Source organism: Saccoglossus kowalevskii, chromosome 11 (genome assembly GCF_978046115.1).
Source record: "Saccoglossus kowalevskii chromosome 11, keSacKowa6.1, whole genome shotgun sequence".
Taxonomy (NCBI): domain Eukaryota; kingdom Metazoa; phylum Hemichordata; class Enteropneusta; family Harrimaniidae; genus Saccoglossus; species Saccoglossus kowalevskii.
In genome coordinates this window covers 8199122-8219401 of record NC_140651.1, presented here as the reverse complement: position 1 = coordinate 8219401, position 20280 = coordinate 8199122, and the positions used below count along the sequence as shown (strand labels likewise).

The 20280-nt window shown below is 39.2% G+C and overlaps 1 protein-coding gene across 1 annotated transcript; it reads right to left on the bottom strand.

The window, feature by feature from the left end:
- Positions 1–249: 249 nt before the first annotated feature.
- LOC100368469 (monocarboxylate transporter 12-like) lies at positions 250–19062 on the bottom strand. Its single transcript, XM_085505391.1, has 5 exons — positions 18955–19062; positions 9911–10125; positions 9504–9647; positions 1951–2850; positions 250–782 (listed from the first exon to the last, which is right to left on the bottom strand). Exons 1-5 carry the CDS (start codon positions 18981–18983, stop codon positions 613–615), a joined length of 1458 nt encoding a protein of 485 aa, XP_085361517.1. The 5' UTR covers positions 18984–19062; the 3' UTR covers positions 250–612.
- Positions 19063–20280: the final 1218 nt, after the last annotated feature.

Here is a 20280-nt window from a genome sequence, read left to right as displayed (position 1 = left end):
GTTGTTGTACTTTCAATGTGTTATAATGAATGTCTCGCCTGTCACGGTGGAAGGGCGTGAGTGTGCGCAAGCCTGCATGCGTCGAAGATTGACAGTTTCGCATTTATCAGCCGCTTCACTTGTACCATGACTGTCTTGAATTTGTCAATGAGCGGCCTAGAATTGTCATGGTTACATACCCGTATTATGGTAATATACTCTTTTATATACCATAGTGTATATGATATCAAAGCTCGCACACGTTACAAGTTGCAACAATTTATCGAATTTATTGAATGTTGACACTCGTACTCGGCAATGTCAATCAATATTTCGACGAGCTTCATAAAAAATTGATCAATCCAGTAGTCAAATATATCCATCAAGTCCGAAATTGGCCACTGCGGGTCTTATTTTCTTGTAGTTTTCCTCCCATAAAACACTGATACAGCCCGTCTGCGTTCCCGTAGCTTCTTGGTCTAATACAATTCCGTTGTGTTGTATAAAAGTTGTTTTGAGAAAAATATTTGTACAATTTGCCAATGTCATTAATCGATATGTTTATTAAATGTACATTCCACCTTCTTGGTAAGTTAATTGCAATGCTTATTTTTTTTAAGGAAAAATGATTATTCAGGGATTTCTCCAAATTTGTACTTCATAGTCACGGGGAGAGAATGGACCATATTCTAGTCGCGTCTTCATTCTTGACGCCAATAAAACCATAATCCCGCTGCATACCAGGACGCCGCCGGCGACTAAGAAGGGTGTGTTGAAAGTTCCAGAAGTGTCATACAGCCAGCCTGCAATACAAAATATAGAAATTAATACATGGAATCGAAAGTCAAATATATGTCATTATTCAACGATCTGATTTCAAATTAACTGATTTGCTGATGCAGACCCTCGTGGGAGCACGTGGCAGGGTAGTACACATGGATGTTCTTTAAAATCAGTGACCACCTTATTTCCATTGATTTTTTGAAATAAAGACATTTGAAAAATCAAAACACCCTCATTTTAGAGAAAGATATTCTTCTCGTTCTGTTTGAATGTTTATTTGGTGTGTTTGGTTCGCCAACCAAAACACTTTTATGCTTTCTTGTCTTCCTGCTTCCCCTATGACTAGCGGTCAGTCCGCTTTTGGGGTTTTAACATGCGAACATTGAAAAGTGTACCCTTTTTTCCGCGAAATTCGGAGGACACTTGTATGTCCCTCGATTTGAATTAAAGGAAACATATATTTCCAGTTCAGTTGTCATTCTCTCTGCGAATACTTTTATTCAAAGCACCACATACGTAACACGTCATGTTCAATATGGGTGAACACTAAATCCGCCGAACGGGCACAGTGTATCGCCAAGCGGGGGGGGGGGGGGTCCTCACCTGCGCATGCGTCAGATGACCATAGCGTCTCATTGCTTACAAACAAGCGTCATGAGCCTTTGCGTTTTCAGCGTGTGTTGTTATCGTCGCTTGGGACTCCGCGCGTGCGCAGGTGACGACTTTCCCGCTTTAAAACGCACTACAATATCAACACAAACTAATACGCAGTACACTGCCGCAAATCAAAGATGCTAATGTCTGCACATATTCGAAATATGGAAAACGTTTGTGTCGAGAGATATAATTATTTGTGAACAAACAGGTTGATATCCCTTTTTATTGAGTCAGGTGGAGCAGAGGTCAATAACTTATCTAATAATATTTTATCATATCATTACAACTGAATAATGATCGACATTATAAATATGTTTTATTGTACCGAATATAAAACAAAACATAAATCAAAAGTTGGAGACTGTTACAGACATGCACAATAACATAATCGAGGTCACTGAACTTTCATTATTTACTCCAAGTCAATAATTTGTTTTATTTTATTTATCACTGCGCGATCGCGTTCTGTCGAATCAACGCCACGATCTTCAACATGAGATACTGGTATACAATTTATATTTACGAACAAACCTGCGATGGGTGGTCCAAACATGTATCCAACGGACATAATAGACCAATCTAGTGCAGCAGCCGTACCATGGTCTTTGTCTTCTACGCATTCTCTCAAAGCAACCATGATAACAGGTTGGTACGTGCCACAGAATATTCCATAACAAACTACGAAGACGACCAACAGTGCATACGTATGGACAAAAACGATGCATAAAACCGCCATGCCACTGCCCGCGATGGTTAAACCCATAAGCGTTATGGCTGATATGTAACCAGTGTGTACAATCCAACCATGTGACAGACAACCCATCATCCATCCTATGCCCATTAACGTCATCAGAAATGATGCGTTCAGTCTTGAAATGTCCATGGATATCGCTCTTGCCACTATATACATAAGTGTTGTACTGATCCCAAAGCTTTCCAGTAATTGCGCAAAATATATTAAAGAGAAAACAGGGTTTTTCAAGAACAGTTTCAAAACCGGAAGGTTCGAACATTTTATAAAAAAATGTCCAGTTCGAATATGTTTTGTTTTAACTGGACTATATTCTTGCTCTCGGAGCATCGCCATGCTCTCGAGTGAATGATGATATTTTAGTTCATTTTTACTGACATCATCACGTTCACTATTCCCTGCTGTAAGTTTATAAAAAGTGTTCTTCTCGCCATTGGATTCTCTTGGTAGAGGTCTCAATAGCGAACCAAACACAAGTAGATGGACGTCGATGCCAGCAACGATAAACATGGCTCCCCGCCACCCGTACACTTCAATTACAAAATTGTAGAGAGGCGCGAGGCACAATATACCGACACTAACACCAACAAAAGTCATTCCATTTGCGACTGCATAACGTTTTTTGAAATACTGGGGCATTATTAAAAACGTTGAAAACACGGAAACTCCTCGTCCAAAACCTGATAGACAAAAAAGACAAAGAGACGTGAAAAAATACGCAAACACATATTCTGGAGAATGCCGAGTTGGCTGGCTGGGTGGGAGTCGTCACCTGCGCATGCGTCAGATGGTCATAGCGTGCCATTGTTTACAAACAAGCGTCTACCCGTGAGCCTTTGCGTATTTTGCGTGTGTTGTTATCGTCGCTTGGGACTCAATTTCCGCGCGAGCGCAGGTGACGACCCTCCCGCTTTAATTGTAAAACGTTTTGTAAGGATATGGGTACAAAAGTGACAATGACAATTTTAAATAATTAATGTTTAAAATAAATTACATTGTTTCTTACTAAAATTCGCTTTAACAGTCTAAATTTATAGCGTCAGCCACACTACCTGATTTGTTGGGGTATGCTAGCCGTTGAATTCCTCATATGCACAGAATGTGAAAGCCAATACCAGAAGCTAATGCAATGTAAGGCGTAGAGAGCGTAATGCGGCTTCCAGGTGTACAATACTTTCATATTTGCTGTTACCGTTCGGCCGGCGAGGGCCTATCACGCCTACATGTCAGACTACTGTCTTGCTTGTGACATCGATTTGTATCATGAACATTGGCGTTTTATAAAGGCAACCAGTGGGCGCATCCGGACAATGCATTTCATTCAGCCTTTTCCGATATTTGGCTTTGAATATAAGGACCTGTGAAAAAGTAAATAAATGCTACACACTTCTAAACCAAACCATTGATAAATGACCACCCACTTCTAAACAAAATAACGTGAAATGACACCCCAGTCGGCGGCACATACCCGTATTGCACTTCTATGCAAGTACCCCCCCCCCCCGAGTGCCCAAGTTCTAGACATTTCATCATGGTATAAACAAAACATGGCTGCCTTGAACGTGCGTGTTGTAACAGAGAACACTAAACGGCAATAACCATCGACAGTTATACAGAGCTAGTAGAGAATACTGCTGAAGTGACAGAGGCAACAAAGAACTATTCATAATTGCGGTCTGTATAGACAGTCCGGGACGCATGATGCGACGAGTTTAGACCCAGACTACTGTACTATAGAACAGTCTAGCAACGTCTTATTGTTGTAGGTGTGAACTGCCGATCACGCCCATGGGACGTGTGGGAAATTGCTGGTAGTTTATTGACACACGTTTATTCTCAGTGTCTGAAGGTTAACCCGAAGATTTCCGAACACACTCTCATTTACCTGCTTCGTGTGTTTTCGTAATGTCATTCTTTCAACCCGGAGATGAAATCTGTGAGTTTTGATCTTTCGATTGTCGTCGTTACTGTTCAAATCGGCCAATTTTGTGGCGAGTTACAGAATTTCCTAATATTAGTACATAATGGACAGATTTATAGTAGTACATGTATTTCTCATTATTTTGATTTTTCCTAGAATTTATATAACTTTTTCTATAAAAGTCAAATAGCGGTGTTGATGTGAACAGTGTTCCTTTCAGTTGTGTGGTCGCCTCGTATTTTTTGTGGTCAATGTCAATGGTCAAATTTGATATACTCACGCAACTAAGCGATTGAAATCATTTAATATTCAGTAGGAAGCCGATATTTTAATGGATCATACATTTTCGTTATTTGTATAATTACAGAAATATTGAAAATAAGCATAGAAATAACTTGCACACGTTTTTTTTTCACATCTGTGAAGAACTTTTAACCATGAAAAAAAGAAACTACGATCCAACTGATTCTACTCCTTGTGTATATTTCGCACTATCATATACTGATACATGTATGTCGTGTTATTCAACGAAATAATAATAATGGATTTCGCGTTAGTACATTATCATAACATCATTTTACTGACGTAATGACGAGGGAAAAAAAAGAAAGCGAAGACGCAGATGAAAGACAAGGCGAGTACAGGAAATCTGTTGTTTGTCGATGTCAGCCAAATCATGTTAGTACGTCCATGGCCAAATGAACAAAGTCATTATTTCCGTTTACGCAGAGATCGTGTGCCCATCTAATTTTCCGTTGACACTGCCGTTTTAGTTTTCTATCAGCAATGGTTTAAATCCATTCACACACTAAAGTAAAAGCTGCGCTGCTAGTCTGTAATATACTAGTACATGGAGGTAAAAAAGACTAGTAGTAGTCTGAGGCACAGTCCCTCTATAGACCAGTGACGAGCACTGTTTCAAAGAAATACGGTCCGTTTCCAGACCGGTCTATAGAGGGACTGAGTCTGAGGTTTATGCACTCAGCTGCATGCAGTTATCTGTTTCTATTTCTATTTGTATTGTTATTCTTGACTGTTTTAGAATATTTATGCAGGTAGTACTGTGTGTGTGTCAGAGGCTGACCATGATATTTAGTGTTGGTCTAGGTAGTACTAGTAAGTATCGGTAGATACGTTGGGTATACAGTTATGGATTTTCCTGTTTCACATGCATTTGAAATTTCATTTTCCAACACTTATTGTTTTGTATATCAATGTAATGTGATACGACCGGCATTTTTAACACATCTGATGTGGTGCAGAGTCCGGTGCAATTGCCAAGACCTGTAGACAAACCTGATCAGGACTCATGTGGAGACTAGACAAGGTATTTCTCGAAATTATGATAAGGCCACGTCAGTGTATGATGTGATGTGATGTGATGTGAGGTAGGACCCCAAGCTACCAGGCAGTAATGAAGCCTACTCCTGTATAGTTCACTTGTTATATCTTTAGTACTAGTATTACGGGGAAATTCTTTTCTTCTGGGTTATCCACACGTGCCAGGGGGAAATCTCGTCTTGTCTCTCAATCGCGTCCCCTTGCGGTACGGGATCGGGAAAGTCACTTAAGCCTTACAGTCAAATAGACACACACAACGAAATACGTTTCAACTCTCGTCTTTAGTCAGTCAGTCGAACACTCTATAAGACACAGCGCCCTGGGGAAAAGTCCCCAAGACTATCGCAAGGCTGACCCAAGACTCTGTCCCTAGACTGCGTCTCTCCTGGTGTTCTCGCCAAGACCAACTAAAACTACTTTATTCACTTTCAAAACCTTAACCAAATACAAAGCAATTAAAAGACTCTAAGGCGTGGCCTACACACATTCAATCAATCACACCAAGTACTGAACACGTCATATCTTTTGATTAATCGTTCACTACATTAATAACTACGAATGCCAACTGTCAGAAATATTAGTCCGGATAGCGTCGGTTATATCGTAATTAGTTCCAAATCACTGAGAACACTTTATTTTTTCAAAATGGAATTATTTTGTCCATGTTTATTTCATTTATGCACGAAATGTGTGATAATGTAGTGTTGTTATGATAATACAGCAGGAAAACGTGTTATCGTGGGATATGCCTTCTGAAGTCAAAAACAAGACGCCACCTACGGTGAAATTTGGAGAATGGCGTGAAAAGACAAGCGGTGGGCTTCACGAACAGTATTTTTTTACCGTTTTTTATCAAACAATATTCATGGGAATGACCACAGGCGCCTGTGGGAATGACTGGGTCAGAGAGAGATAACACTATTTGCCAGTGAGTCACCAGTGGCACTGGGTAGACCAGTGAGTGAGTCGATATTATATCCACTGGGCGGACCAGCGAGTCAGTGAGATAATATTATCTCCACAGTGGCACTGGGCGGACCAGCTAGACGGTGAGATAATATTATCTCCACAGGTGCACTGGGCTTACCAGCGAGTCAGTGAGATAATATTATCTCCACAGTGGCACTGGGCGGACCAGCTAGACGGTGAGATAATATTATCTCCACAGGTGCACTGGGCTTACCAGCGAGTCAGTGAGATAATATTATCTCCACAGTGGCACTGGGCGGACCAGCTAGACGGTGAGATAATATTATGTAGATGAACCCCTTAAGTTAATAGTAGTTTGTCACTGGACATGATTTTAGTCGCCATGTTTGTCACAATCGTTAGTGTTAGAGAGCAGCAGCTACATTCGTGTGTTTTTGAAACCACAAAAGTTTTAATTTCATTGGAATAAGGTTAGTAAACCAATATTTATTACCTATCATAGTTATTGTTCGTGTTTTGAATGTTTAATATATATCATTGGCACATGTCACAGTATACACAACAGAATGTCAACATGAACATCTAATTTATCTTTATAGTTTGACTTCATTACTCTCATTATTTTATCTTTATAAATTTTATGTTTTTAAATGACGTCATTGGGCTTCAAGTTGTTATGTTATCATTTATTGACTGGCTGCCAGTTTGATTCAACTACTATTGAATATATAAATATTTATAAAGATGAAGGGAATCCCTTTGTCGCGTTGAGAGTATATTTACGATCGAAAGTGGTTGTATGCATTACGGCCTCTCTAAATCACGATGTAAACTATGTTTATTCTATCCCCGGGAGACTGTGTTTAAAATAAAACTTGTATATTTATACATAATATGACTGTTTATACACCAATAAAATAACGTAACTACATTTATTAGAATTTTTCTTGTACAAAAATTAAACTTTTATTGAAACATATAACAGATTTAAAATTAGTGTTGTAGAAAAACTGATGATTATCCTAATTTAAATATTGAAAATTATAGAAATGAAGCAGCTGAAGAAAAGAATATAAAAAAACTGAAAAACTAAACTGAAAAAAAATAGAATTCAATTCCTACATTTTTAAGGAATGAGTTATTCAAGTTAAAGTGAATATTGGTCAGCGTTAAAAAACTTCTGAAATCCAAAACGAAAACCAAGCCAAATTATCCATTACTGGTAACAAATAGTTTAACCAAAAATCAATTAAAAACTAGAAAATCTGAAAGAAAAGTAAATAACAAATGAGATTCATAATCTCAGTATATAATGAAACTACATTGTATTAACAAATTTCCTCATAGCCTGAAATCAAGCCATTCAGAGTGCTCTTTCCAGTGCACTCAAGAATGGCCTGCTGATTCGCTACATAAATACAAAACTGGCCTAACATTCTGTGTCAATTTATTTGTTTTCAATACTATTTAACAGTTTTTCAACTGACCATTGTTGGGATGATACATTAAAGTTTGAACTGAATACAAGTTTTAGTGTATGTGTAAACTGTCTTAGGTTAAATTAACTTACAATGAAGACCTCATTCAATATATACCTGTTGATTTACTAATATTTGGAGCTAATCCCTTAGCAATGAAATTATTACCTTAGTTAGATGTAGATGCTGTTCTTTGCACACACACACACACACACACACACACACACACACACACACACACACACATGCCTAACATAATTGAACATGGCGAATAAAAGCATATCATGCGACAAACTACTATAAACTTAGGGAGTTTATTAACATACTGAGCTCCTTACCTTTATTACAAAAATGCACTAAGAGTCAAATATTTGAAATCATGGGGGTGGGGTGGTGAAAGAGTGTGACCAGTGTAATTGTTTTTCTGTGTTGTTCAAACAAATCTTCCAGCTAACCCAACAATACCAAATGGTCGATCCCTCATGCCGGCATCTCATCGATTCGCTGGTCCGCCCAGTGCACCTGTGGAGATAATATTATCTCACCGTCTAACTGGTCCGCCCAGTGCCACTGTGGAGATAATATTATCTCACTGACTCGCTGGTAAGCCCAGTGCACCAGTGGATATAATATCGACTCACTGGTCTACCCAGTGCCACTGGTGACTCACTGGCAAATAGTGTTATCTCTCTCTCTGACCCAGTCATTCCCATGAATATTGTTTGATAAAAAACGGTAAAAAAATACTGTTCGTGAAGCCCACCGCTTGTCTTTTCACGCCATTCTCCAAATTTCACCGTAGGTGGCGTCTTGTTTTTGACTTCAGAAGGCATATCCCACGATAACACGTTTTCCTGCTGTATTATCATAACAACACTACATTATCACACATTTCGTGCATAAATGAAATAAACATGGACAAAATAATTCCATTTTGAAAAAATAAAGTGTTTGAGTCGAGTTCCGTCCAGGACCTCACATGAGCCTAAATGATGACAGATACAACACCGCCATTCACAAGTAATCAGCTAAATAAGTCGATCAACAGATACGCGCAAACAAATTCATGACACTAGACATGTATTATGATACGCGAACAATCATTATAATGTGTGCGAATAACTAGTAAGGTATGCGTTGATGGTTTAGGGTGTGATTCATGGAGGTCAACTTTCTATTAACAGTTGTCTACATTCCGGTGACCTCCCAACCTTGTGTTGCTCCGTAAAGCACTAAACACCTCCCATTGTTGTGAAACTCATTTTTATTTTTTATTACATGGCTGTTTGGGCAGTTAGATAGATTCGTATCTATCCTACATATAATGATATACATAAATAGTAATGTTGCTGACGCTATAAACCATATAAAAAATACATGAAGAACCGCTGGTTCATTGTTTAAAATAGCATACAATTATTTTCCAACCCAAGCACCGTGCATTTAATGTTAGTTTAGCTATTTTAGCTAATCTGTAATTTAGCTAATTCAAGATGCAGTTAATTTAACAGAAAATATATTTTCACAGGGAGATAGTCGACACTTTAGCTAAATTAAGAGTCTGAAGGTCAAATCCGCTAAAATTACATGCAGCTATTTCAACGTGTTCTACAGTATGTTACCGACATTCGTGAGTAATGAGCCCCAGAATAAGAATACATACCTACAAGGACACCATAACTGAAGTACAAAAACATCAATGAAGGGGTGAAGATGGAAAGAATAACTCCAACTGTAGAAATGGAACCAGCAACCATAACAACGATCCGCACACCAAATCGTTTGCAGAGAGGGTTCGCCAAGAGACCTAAAAAATATAAGCGAAACATAGAATTGAAATGTGCCATGATGTTGAATTAAATCACAGAGTGATCCACCCACCCTGATCAAACATTTGTTATGGATATGAGTGTAAGATCGAAAGGACTGTCACATATTGTTAAATGTCTTCCGCTTTCAGTGTAGTGTTGATTGTATATGGCACATCTTCAGAGAGGGATGGGGCGAACAATACACGAACACGACATTTTTGTTTAGCGATTTACATATAATGAGATTGAAGATACCTACCTGAGCTCACGTATAAGGCACTGCTGATTGAACCGATGAGGGACACTTGGGCAGTACCCTGTTGAAAGTGTTCAACAAAAGACACCAAGAAAATCCCGCAATTATAAAAGTTTCCTCCACAAATGAATGCAATTGCCATGCTCGAGACTAAGATTACCCATCCATAACCGCCATCTGGAGGTTCTTCAACCGAACATGGCTTCTTCTCGTTCATTCTGGAACAGATATAGAATTAGTTCTAGTTGCAGTCCTTCGACTGCTCAGATTGCCAAAACAATGTACACACTCCCAGCATGTCACACACTGTAATATTCAATTACAATTCTGGTTCTCTCATAACTCTGAATGTGGTTTGTGTCTTTAAATAACACATTGAGGTCATGATTATTCATGTTACTTGACAGGGCAACGTAGTACTTAATCACAGTTTTAAAAAAGATATATGTAATAATAATTGTATTATACCCATAATTAATAAGATTCACAGGATAAATTATTGTAAATATTAAGCTCATACACATATTACTAAAAAAATTAGTATAGTGAATGAACAATATCATAAAATACCCGCAGTTTGTTGTTAGTAGTCACGTGACACTGCAAGCCGATAATGATCTATTTATGGAATGTTAAATTCGAAATAGTGGAATAGACACTGTGGACATGAAACATTTTGAAAGTTACTTTACATTTTACATTATTTCCCTTCAAGTGGTATGTGCTCACTGGGATAAACTGTGTTCGTGTACGTGTGTGCAACACTGGTGAATACAAATGTACTAGTTTTCAATCGTCGACCAAAGCATTATGCAAAACACAAAATCTAGGTCGACTAATGTCGTAAACTGTGCTGGTGTGGATTAGTGGGCCAAAATGGTGACATGATTAGAGCATTTTAAAATAGCAACATTGAGAATTGTTTACGTTGTAGCGACATGTGGTAGGGCGATGAGTTGGAAGAAGACTATGAACTTGGAAGATGCCTAATTTTAAATACGTTTGAGAATAACATATTTTGAAAACAAATATATTTGGTACAGAAAGAAATCTCACTATTTTGTTTTCACTTTGATAGGCGATGAAAATGCCTGGATATCCGACCGAGAATAAAGGATTATCAAAGACATGGTTGCAGATTCGAAATACGAGGCCATTGGTAAAACAAATTTCAATTGGGATAACACAGAGCAGGCGTCTATCGAAACTTACTTCAGGTGCAGTCAACGGAGTAGTTCGTGTTCGCAGGGGATTTTTAGCGGGCAGGCAAAATAAAACATCTTCAGTGGGAGGGAATTAAAAATAGGGTTTCTCAGAGGGGAATTCCAGTAGGAGAAGATTTTTATTCAGAGGGCAGGCAAGTTCCTATTTTTAGATTGAGCGGGTAAGGACAAAATCACTGATTGTACATTGTATTTTTCAGAAGTGCAAAATTTGAACTTGGGTACAACTCTCTTAATAAAGAGTGTTGCCGGTGAAATGGGTCATGGGGAACAAAAACTGAGTGGGGAAAGGGCAGTGGGAGCAAAGACGAGTGCAGAGAAGGCAGCGGGGAACAAACACTGAGTGGGGAGAAGGCAGTGGGAGCAAAACCGAGTGGGGAGAAAGCAGCGGGGAACAAAAACTGAGTGGGGAGAGGGTAGTGGTAACAAAAAACAGTGGGAGGGCAATTTAATTTGGTTGAGAGGGAGGGGAGTTGCGAACAGATTGACCTCTCCCCTCCAAATTAAATTGAGCCTTAATAATGTTCATAAATTAAGTTACTGTTGATCAAACATAAATACCAAACATTTTTGAAAATTTACTTGTTGACTGCACCTGTTACTTCCCGCTTCTGGGCTGAGATTTACAAGTATAATAATATGTCTTATTCACAAAAGCAGAAAAATGGTGCACTGAACCAAAATAGTGTGTAATTACAATGTGGGGGGAGGGTAAACAGGGCGGATGGCTCTGCCTTAGTAGATGACTCCCGTATCGATCATAATATATACCATGGTTACATTCAGCAGGATATCAACAAGTTTAAAATGTAGATAGCTAAAATTACCTGAACTTGGGTATGGGTTCTCGTAGGTTTACAAATCTAAGCCTTGCAAATAACGAGTTATACAAACTGTAAAACAATTTTAAATGTACATATGAATAGTTTACTTGTAGCAAGAAAGTGTTGTTTTTAGTGAAATGACGACACCGTGTCGTTTAGTTCATAAGCGAACAGAGCCACTACAGAAGAACTCTCACTCACAATATGGCAACAGTGTATGAGAAATAAGGCGCAATATACATTACAATAAACGCCGAGTCGCATGAAAAGTGAACGATCATACATACGCTATCCCATCGCCCGAATCGCGCGGTTTCACGAGCTCGATGTTAACACACTCTCCCCGCGTTGTGTCGTCACATGAAGAGCTGTCCCAGCACTTCGCTGGTTCCCGGCGTCCTTTGCGAATGGCAGGTAGGACGCAAACTAGTAATCGCCATATTGTTCCATTTGGGCCGGTTTTCCGGCCGGAAGGAACGCGACTGGGTGACGTAATTTGAAAACATTCCAAGTTCTGTTTTACGTAAACGTGTCTGTAATGCTACAATAAAGCCATGCTCATACATACTGCCTGCTTAGATTTACAGCGTACGGCACCTAATCGCCTAGCTTAAAAGCTAGGTGCCGTACGCGAGCGCCGGTTCGAGTCACGCACGCAGTACGTATTTACTATAATTAGACATAGTCTTTACCTTGCCGTTTATTCGGTGTTATTTGCTTACTTTACTTCCTATGTCGACAGCAACTATGAGTTTAAAAATTATTTCTCAGTACTTATTCACTGTTAAAATGCTGTACCATTACTTTCACCATCCTACTACAGCCAGATCTGAAGGCCTTTGCCGCATTCTGGCCATGCTGTTTGGCGCGTATCGCGTGGACGGGTTTCACGTTCTCTGCACGTAATGAGCTCGGTTATTAAGCATCCTTTTTTGGGGATGCCCGGTGGCCGAGGGGAAGACGTGTAGTGGCGTGAAGCTAGGCGATTAGGTGCCGTACGCGAGCGCCGGTTCGAGTCACGCACGCAGTACGTATTTACTATAATTAGACATAGTCTTTACCTTGCCGTTTATTCGGTGTTATTTGCTTAGATTTACAGATTTGATATGTTCTGTGCAAATTTATAACAAAAGAAACAATTCTTTTTATTCGCCCAACTTTCGAAAGCAAAAGGAAACCCCTGAACGGCCACGAGCGTAAGCGCTGACGTCAGGTAACTAAGGGAAATGGAACAAGCAACGAGAAAGTGATGTACCAATCAGAATGCCAGAACCGTTACTAGGTACCGGCCTCTTTTGGCTTGGTACGCCATGACACTTGAGGCGGGAACCAGCCAATCCCAGCACAATCTCCTTCTCACAGGTCTTTGCGCTTTATGCAATAGTACCTCTGCCACAGGCAAATACCTATGGGAAGGTGATTGACTAACATCATCACTGCACAAAGCAGCTTTGCATATGACCTATTTGCATATCCTTAGGGCGGAGCTACGTCACAAGACGTTCCGCGTTGCTAAGACGCACGCCACGTACACGTATGGGCTCTGCGCGCGCTGCCGAGAAACGTGAAACGCGGAGCGAAGAGCCGGTGAAAATTCGAAAAAAACAACAGGAACTCAACTTTTAAGTAATCCTGAACAATCAAATTTACATGCGTTACACGCGCAGGGGTAATCTTGTTACACCGTTCAGAGGAGTCTCAACAACCATCCCAAAGTACCGTTTTCTGAGAGTTTTCGGCCTTTGTTTTCACCATGATGGTTGCCATGCGGTGAAAATGCTCAGATGTCCGCCCCGAATATGTTCGAACTACAAGACCCACAGTTATGCGTAAATCACCAGGTTACTTTTGGACAAGAATAGAGATAGTACGTGCGTGGCTGTGGCTCCCTGTGTTTCATAGAATAAATATGACCGTGACCATCTTCGCCAGCCAAGAGACGTTTGTTTCGGGTCACCCCTCCCTCACCGATCACCAAAACCATGCAACACCAGACAGGAAATTGTACCCGTGGTATCACACGTACAATTGGGAGTGCGTGGATAAATTGCCACGTTATAAATGCTTTTATGCGAACAATGCAAGGTGTAAATTATTCGACGAGTGTTATACTTTCATTTCGGTTCTTTACGTTTTTCAGTCAATATGCACCAAACCACCTCGTACTGCATACCCTCGTAGTCAACTCAACAGGGTGACCGTTTTCCCCCAAATGTGGGTTATTTTTAACGAGCAGACTACAAATAAAGCATAACATAAACGAGAATACTTGTGTACACCTCGTTTATTTACAGCAGTAGGGGTTTAGCTAATCGATCAAAACCATCCAAATATACCCAAAGTTTGGCTCATCATAGCCATGTGCTACGTATATAATGAAATACTGCAAAATACTGAAGTGTATCCTTTTTATTCGAGATACCTAAATGATAACACTGGTGCATTGTCTCAGACTCATGACTGTTTTCTTTTCTCCCAGTTCATCAGCATCGTGCTATGTAAAGACACAACACCAAAATTGTTTTCAGTCATGCATTTTTCATACTAATTTATTAATTGAGGAGCTGTTCCGTTCTGAACGAACTGGTCTGAACTCGGCTCTCGTTCGGGCCCAACCGTGTAAACGCATTAGTGATAATCTCCTGTTAATCGGTGGGAGGAGCAGTAGTTAAAAGCACGTGTACACGTGGGTTTAATTTATGCCGCAAAGGCGATAGGACTCGATTTTCAAGGACGAAGGTCGTTTGGATCGAACATGGAGGTAGAAAAGAGATACCTCCATGGATCGAACGATTTCATTTGTTTCCAATTGGTTGTATGGCTAGAAACATGGCAGCTTTTTTTTTTTTGAATATATAACATGTTCTATTCCAATAAAGGGTTTTGATATGCATAACAATTCCTTACTGAAACATCTCCTGTCGATGGCACCATCACGGTTAATAAAGTAACCGTGGCACCATGTACGTAAAAATGGCACTATCCCAAGATGGACTTTATGTTCAACGCGTTGCTGATTATCCACGTCACGTGACTGTGCGTAAAAAAATACACTCTCGAACTTGACAACATTCACTTTCAGACCACTAAGCAAATACAGACTGAGGCGGCGGCATGACATTTTACATGGAGGGGCGAGATCTGCTCACCAACCTCGCGCCTTCATGAGACACTCTCAGGCTGAAACGCTATTTCCTGCTTTTTGAGGAAATTTTTTTTCGAGGGGTGATCGTCCCCGGAAATACCAGTTGCATATAAATCATGAAGGTAGCGAGACTATTATTTGTGTTGAAAATTACGATTTTCACATTTATTTACTAATTGATGAAATGTACTATAAACTTTCATCTGATAAAGTCAACGTAACCTAGAATGTCATGTAAGTTGGTTAAAATGTAGATTTTCTGAAGGGAAGCAAGGCAGCTTCAGTAGTGTTTTACAAAATCAACAACACAGGTTTAATCTGTGTGCCTATAAGTTTCAAAGATTAACTCAAGAAATAGCAATGTTAGGATGTGTTATCAGTAGCTATCTGACACACAATGAGTGTTTCCAAACATTTGAGTGGTTTGTCTCCGCCCCTGTTTGTTTCACAGATTAGTCATTTGCATATGAATGTGTCAGACACAAGGTCACACAGCCACTGAAAAAAAATCATTGATTTTGGTGTTTTCATCTGCCGATTTTATCGAATTATAGCTATCCTATTCCTTTATTTTTTGGTTTCCAATAGCCTTATACATTTGAATGCCCCTACAACATGTTAAAACAGACCTTGATGTGAAAACAAATCGCTTGTGCCGATAAACAAGGTAGAAAATCTTTGCTGTGACTTCATCAACGATTTCAAGGAGTTTATGTTTTTCAAAATACTAGGTCTTTAACAAAAAATAACGTATACTTATTGTCGTCGGATTAACACAAAATTTTCACAGCTCTAAGGTTACAATGAGAGGAACTTGAATGTGTCCAGACAAACTATTTCATGGATTATTTACCAATGTGTTGTGGTTTGAGTTGGGGGCAATGCGACTAAAACAGAAATTAAAATTCAGGACACTACTTTTCAAAACGCGTTGCTTGAATAAAAATGACCAGACACATTCAATTTACCAGACTATTGAACAACTAGGAAAAGTGAAAACAAAACTTATTATCACCAGCATAAATGCGTAATTATTTTTTTTTACAAAAAAAGTAATTTTTCGCTTTTGATTAAGTAACGCAGCGTAGAATGCAGATACGGACATGGCAAACACGCCTTTGTAAAGCTTGAAGTCTGGCGATTCTAAAAATATATACTTTCCTGGGTCTATTTGTAGTCATTTGGTCACAATTAGAAGATGAAAACAAGCATGCAAATAATAGTCCCGCTACCTTAATAACACCTTTAGACAATAGCGTTTCTTACAACCGGGTGTTGAGGGACGGTGTTCGAATGCTGGCCGGAAGAGCTGCATTTAGTATTCACTTCTATGCAATGTAAAATCATATCGATGTTGTGAACGGCGGCACAGATTGTTTTGGTTCCGCGACTCTCCTGTCACGGGCAACTAACTTTTTTTACTATTCTGACGTGTTCTGGGTTGTACAGTATATAACAGTCAGACACTGACAAGTAAGTACTAGCATGAAAGGACTTAGGTACTAACTTAGTACCTTCCATGCATGGAGCTCCATGCTTCCATGGTACTCGTAAACAGTCCGGGACATAGTCAATATGGGAATCAGTTAGCGTCATCGCACAGTATACCATTAATGAACAAAATTCAAATTACAATGACCCTGTGGATACATAAAATGTAACTACAAAATAAAAGTGAGTGAATACAATATTTTTATATTATTTATACAATTTTTTTATATTATTTATACAAAATCCTGCAGCCAACATGGACAAGTTGACAATCCCTAATATTGCTAAGTAAACCGCCAGTTATGAACTTTAAATCTCATTTATTAGGATTTTCGCATGAAGTTACACTTCATACATATAATGTGCAGTCTCCACCAAAGTTGAACTTCGGTTTGTGCTGCTCGCTAGGTCACCGTGACCTGGTTCAGTACAATTCGCGTAATTATGGTGATCACTGAATGCATTCACGGTCAGCCGAAGGGCGGTAGGTAAAAGTTCGTGCGTAAGTACATACTTAGAGATGAAAAGTAAATAAACCTGTATATTGCCTTCAATTTGTTATAAAAGGTTAATAGTGCAGCCAGCAATGAAGAAAGTACACACGCAGGGCTGTGGAAACAAGTTTTAATTATAACTCGTATTGGTTCTGCGCCTTGCTAGTATACAGTCTTTCTATTCGTTCGTTGCGTTCTCTTATTTCGTTAGCTCCGAGTTGGTGACAAAGGACCCATGAAATAAGTGAACGGTGACCAGGCTAGTAGCCACTGCTTGATCCCTTGGATAGGAATTAATAATACGAAATTTACCAATTTGTGAAATCCGGCACCCATATCAGATTTAACTTTGTCATTTCGACAGCTATTACGCTAACTTAGCCGGTGACAGAATTTGTATTTTGGTGCGTGCCACTTTATTTTTTTAAATGACTGTGATTTCCACACATGTTCTATGTATTATTACTCATGTGATTGTATTCATCATCATTTCTCCCTGGCTTGAAAAGGCGTCACATTTCAAGACAAAATGTTCCAATATTCCAACACACTTTCCGCACCAGAGACACGTACAATCCTCTACGCCAGTCAATTTTATTTTTCCGTATGCCAGGTACATGATCTTGCGTAGACTAAGGTGCTTGTCTATGAATGACTTAAACTTTAAGATTCGTTTGTTTTGCCAGACGACCAAGTTCAAGTTGGCCTAGGCTCTAAAAAAACAGCCTAGGCTCCATGGTCAAAAGGAAGTTGATAATATGTTATCGTCGCGTCGGACATAAGTCGCATCGTACGTACACGCTAGTAGCAAACAAAAATCGGGGCATTATTCTGGTCCGAGAATTCTGGCAATTCGTTTGAAATTTTAACATCTTGTTCAAATAAACCTAATGCAAAGAAATATGCGCTTTTTAAAACAAAATGTCACCAGTTATTCACGCTAGACTATAAAAAAATGCGTGCTTTGAAAAATAAATAAATAAATAAATAAAAGAATAACCTAAAAATAAATTGTGAAATGAACATTCCTCTGCTCACGCAGCGTCAGACACATTCACACCCATTGTTTAAAACATTCAGCGCGTAAAATGGGGGTTTCATTTCGGGAAGCCTATCTATTTAAGTGTAATATACCATGGACGTACTAGAGAATGGAATATACGTACCGGGGAATTTCGAGTGTTCCTGCCACAGCCGAATGCAGTTTCAAACGACAAGATGTCCTCTCAAAATTCTCGTCACGTCCTCCCAATTTGGGGTTTGTAAAAACAAGTTGGAAATATAATTTTTTTTAAATCAAATATGACTTGAAAATATTATCACAAAATGGAAATTTTAAGTGAGATGTACCAAGATACATATATATTTATATACAGTATATAGTTATTTTATTGTTTAATATACCAAGTATCGGACAGTATGCTGCGTTGTTACATTATAGTGGCCTATCTCGTTTCAATAACTAGGTCACAGTACACTAGTGAGTATGCAAATGAGAACAGCCTGTCGTTTGAAATTCAATACACTACACTTCATTTCATTAACATATAATGCTATGGAGCATTTTTGACATTTGTTGACTGCAGCTCGTATCGTACATGTAAGGGGCATCGAGGCAGTGGCGGATCCAGAGGGGGGGGGGCAGGTGGATCATATCATCTGGATTACGCATAGCTTCTCTGCGATTTTCGCTCCATATATCTTAAGCGAAGCTTGCCCCCCCCCCCCCCCCCAATACATTTTGCTGGATCCGCCACTGCATCGAGGTTAGGTTCTTGCTGGCGTACGCGGCATTGCATTGTCTCTGGCGTCCGGTTTTGAGTGGGTAGCCGCCGACTGAATGATGAATATAATACTAAATATTACCCACCTTATAATTGGCGTGTAGTACTCATTCATCCACGCTATTGGCGTGCTTTTACAACAATTCCATCTCAATGTTTCTATATCAGTTTGCTGGTGGCACTAGTTGCAGTGGGAGGAGTTATTCAAATGAGCTTAATGCGATAACAAACACGCGACCAACAATAGTCGTGTTCTATCTATAGAGGGACTGTGGTTCAGGCTACACCAAGTCCAGCATTATAATATTGTAATATAACAATAATGTCAATCATAGCTAATCTTATATGTCTGCAGATCGGATTGTCCAAATTGCATTAACACGTACACGGGAGGGAAGAGCAGTTAACATCCAAGCTTGTTAAGAATGTACACACCTTTAGTCCTTTTAAGGTAGAAGCCTACTCATAAATAAAAAAAAACAGAATTTATTCATTTTGCAATAAATTGTACTCCAGGGCAAAATAAGGATATTGACCTAAAAAAATTAGGGGTCACCAGCCTTTTTTCGAGAAATTGATGGTTGTATTTTAGTGGAAAGTCGCCATTTTGACACTACTTTTACCACAGGTTCCTATGGCAAAGAAATTGTTCAATATCTCAAAATATAGCCTGGTGACATAGGCTGAAAAAATCATATATTGTTAATGACGGAGTACATTTTGTTGTTCTGAAAAAAAATCTGGGTTATAAAAAGTGTCAAAAAATGTATTTTTTTTTTAACTTTGTGTTCAACTTCTATGGAATTGTTCTAAAAATAGCAATTTTCAAGAAATATTAGGACGCGTTTCTCAAAAAGCATAACTATAACACACAACATAATGCTATTTCATTGTACCATGAGACATTAGCTTCATGATTGTGCATAATAAACTAATGAGCATTGTCATGCGATTTATGACCAATTTTGTCAGAAATTATGTCTAGGCGTCTACCTTAAGCTCAGACAACCTGACCAATGGGTTGGTTGTCTGAGTTTTAAGTTAGTTCTACGGTTTATATTAAACAAAACCACAACAAATTCAGAAAGGGTAGTTTGCAGTATAACAGGAAAAAGTACAGAGTCTCATCTGTTCATTTTGTTTTCTCGACAACAATGTCCATTAGATGCGCTCGCGTTGATTGCCATGTCGAAAATAGCATACCGAAATGAATATGTATGAATGTAGTTATGAATATAAGTAGCCTTCACGCACAGCTCATAGCACGGGCTAAGATGTCACATACGTTAACCCGTGCTAAGAAAACGTGCGTGAACTCTTAGCTGACGTGCTAAGAAACGATAAGTGCGGATATGTCCTGTTTTAGACCTGGTCTAGAACCTTGGTACGGGTGCAGTCCCTCAACACTATGG

What these genes read in the sequence shown, in the direction of transcription:
- LOC100368469 (XM_085505391.1), bottom strand. Translation starts at nt 18,983, where the DNA reads ATGAATGAGTACTACACGCCAATTATAAG. An exon ending in TACTACACGCCAATTATAAG is followed by an intron (nt 10,126 to 18,954) that starts GTGGGTAATATT and finishes TATCTGTTCCAG; the next exon opens with AATGAACGAGAAGAAGCCAT. An exon ending in TGCCTTATACGTGAGCTCAG is followed by an intron (nt 9,648 to 9,910) that starts GTAGGTATCTTC and finishes TATATTTTTTAG; the next exon opens with GTCTCTTGGCGAACCCTCTC.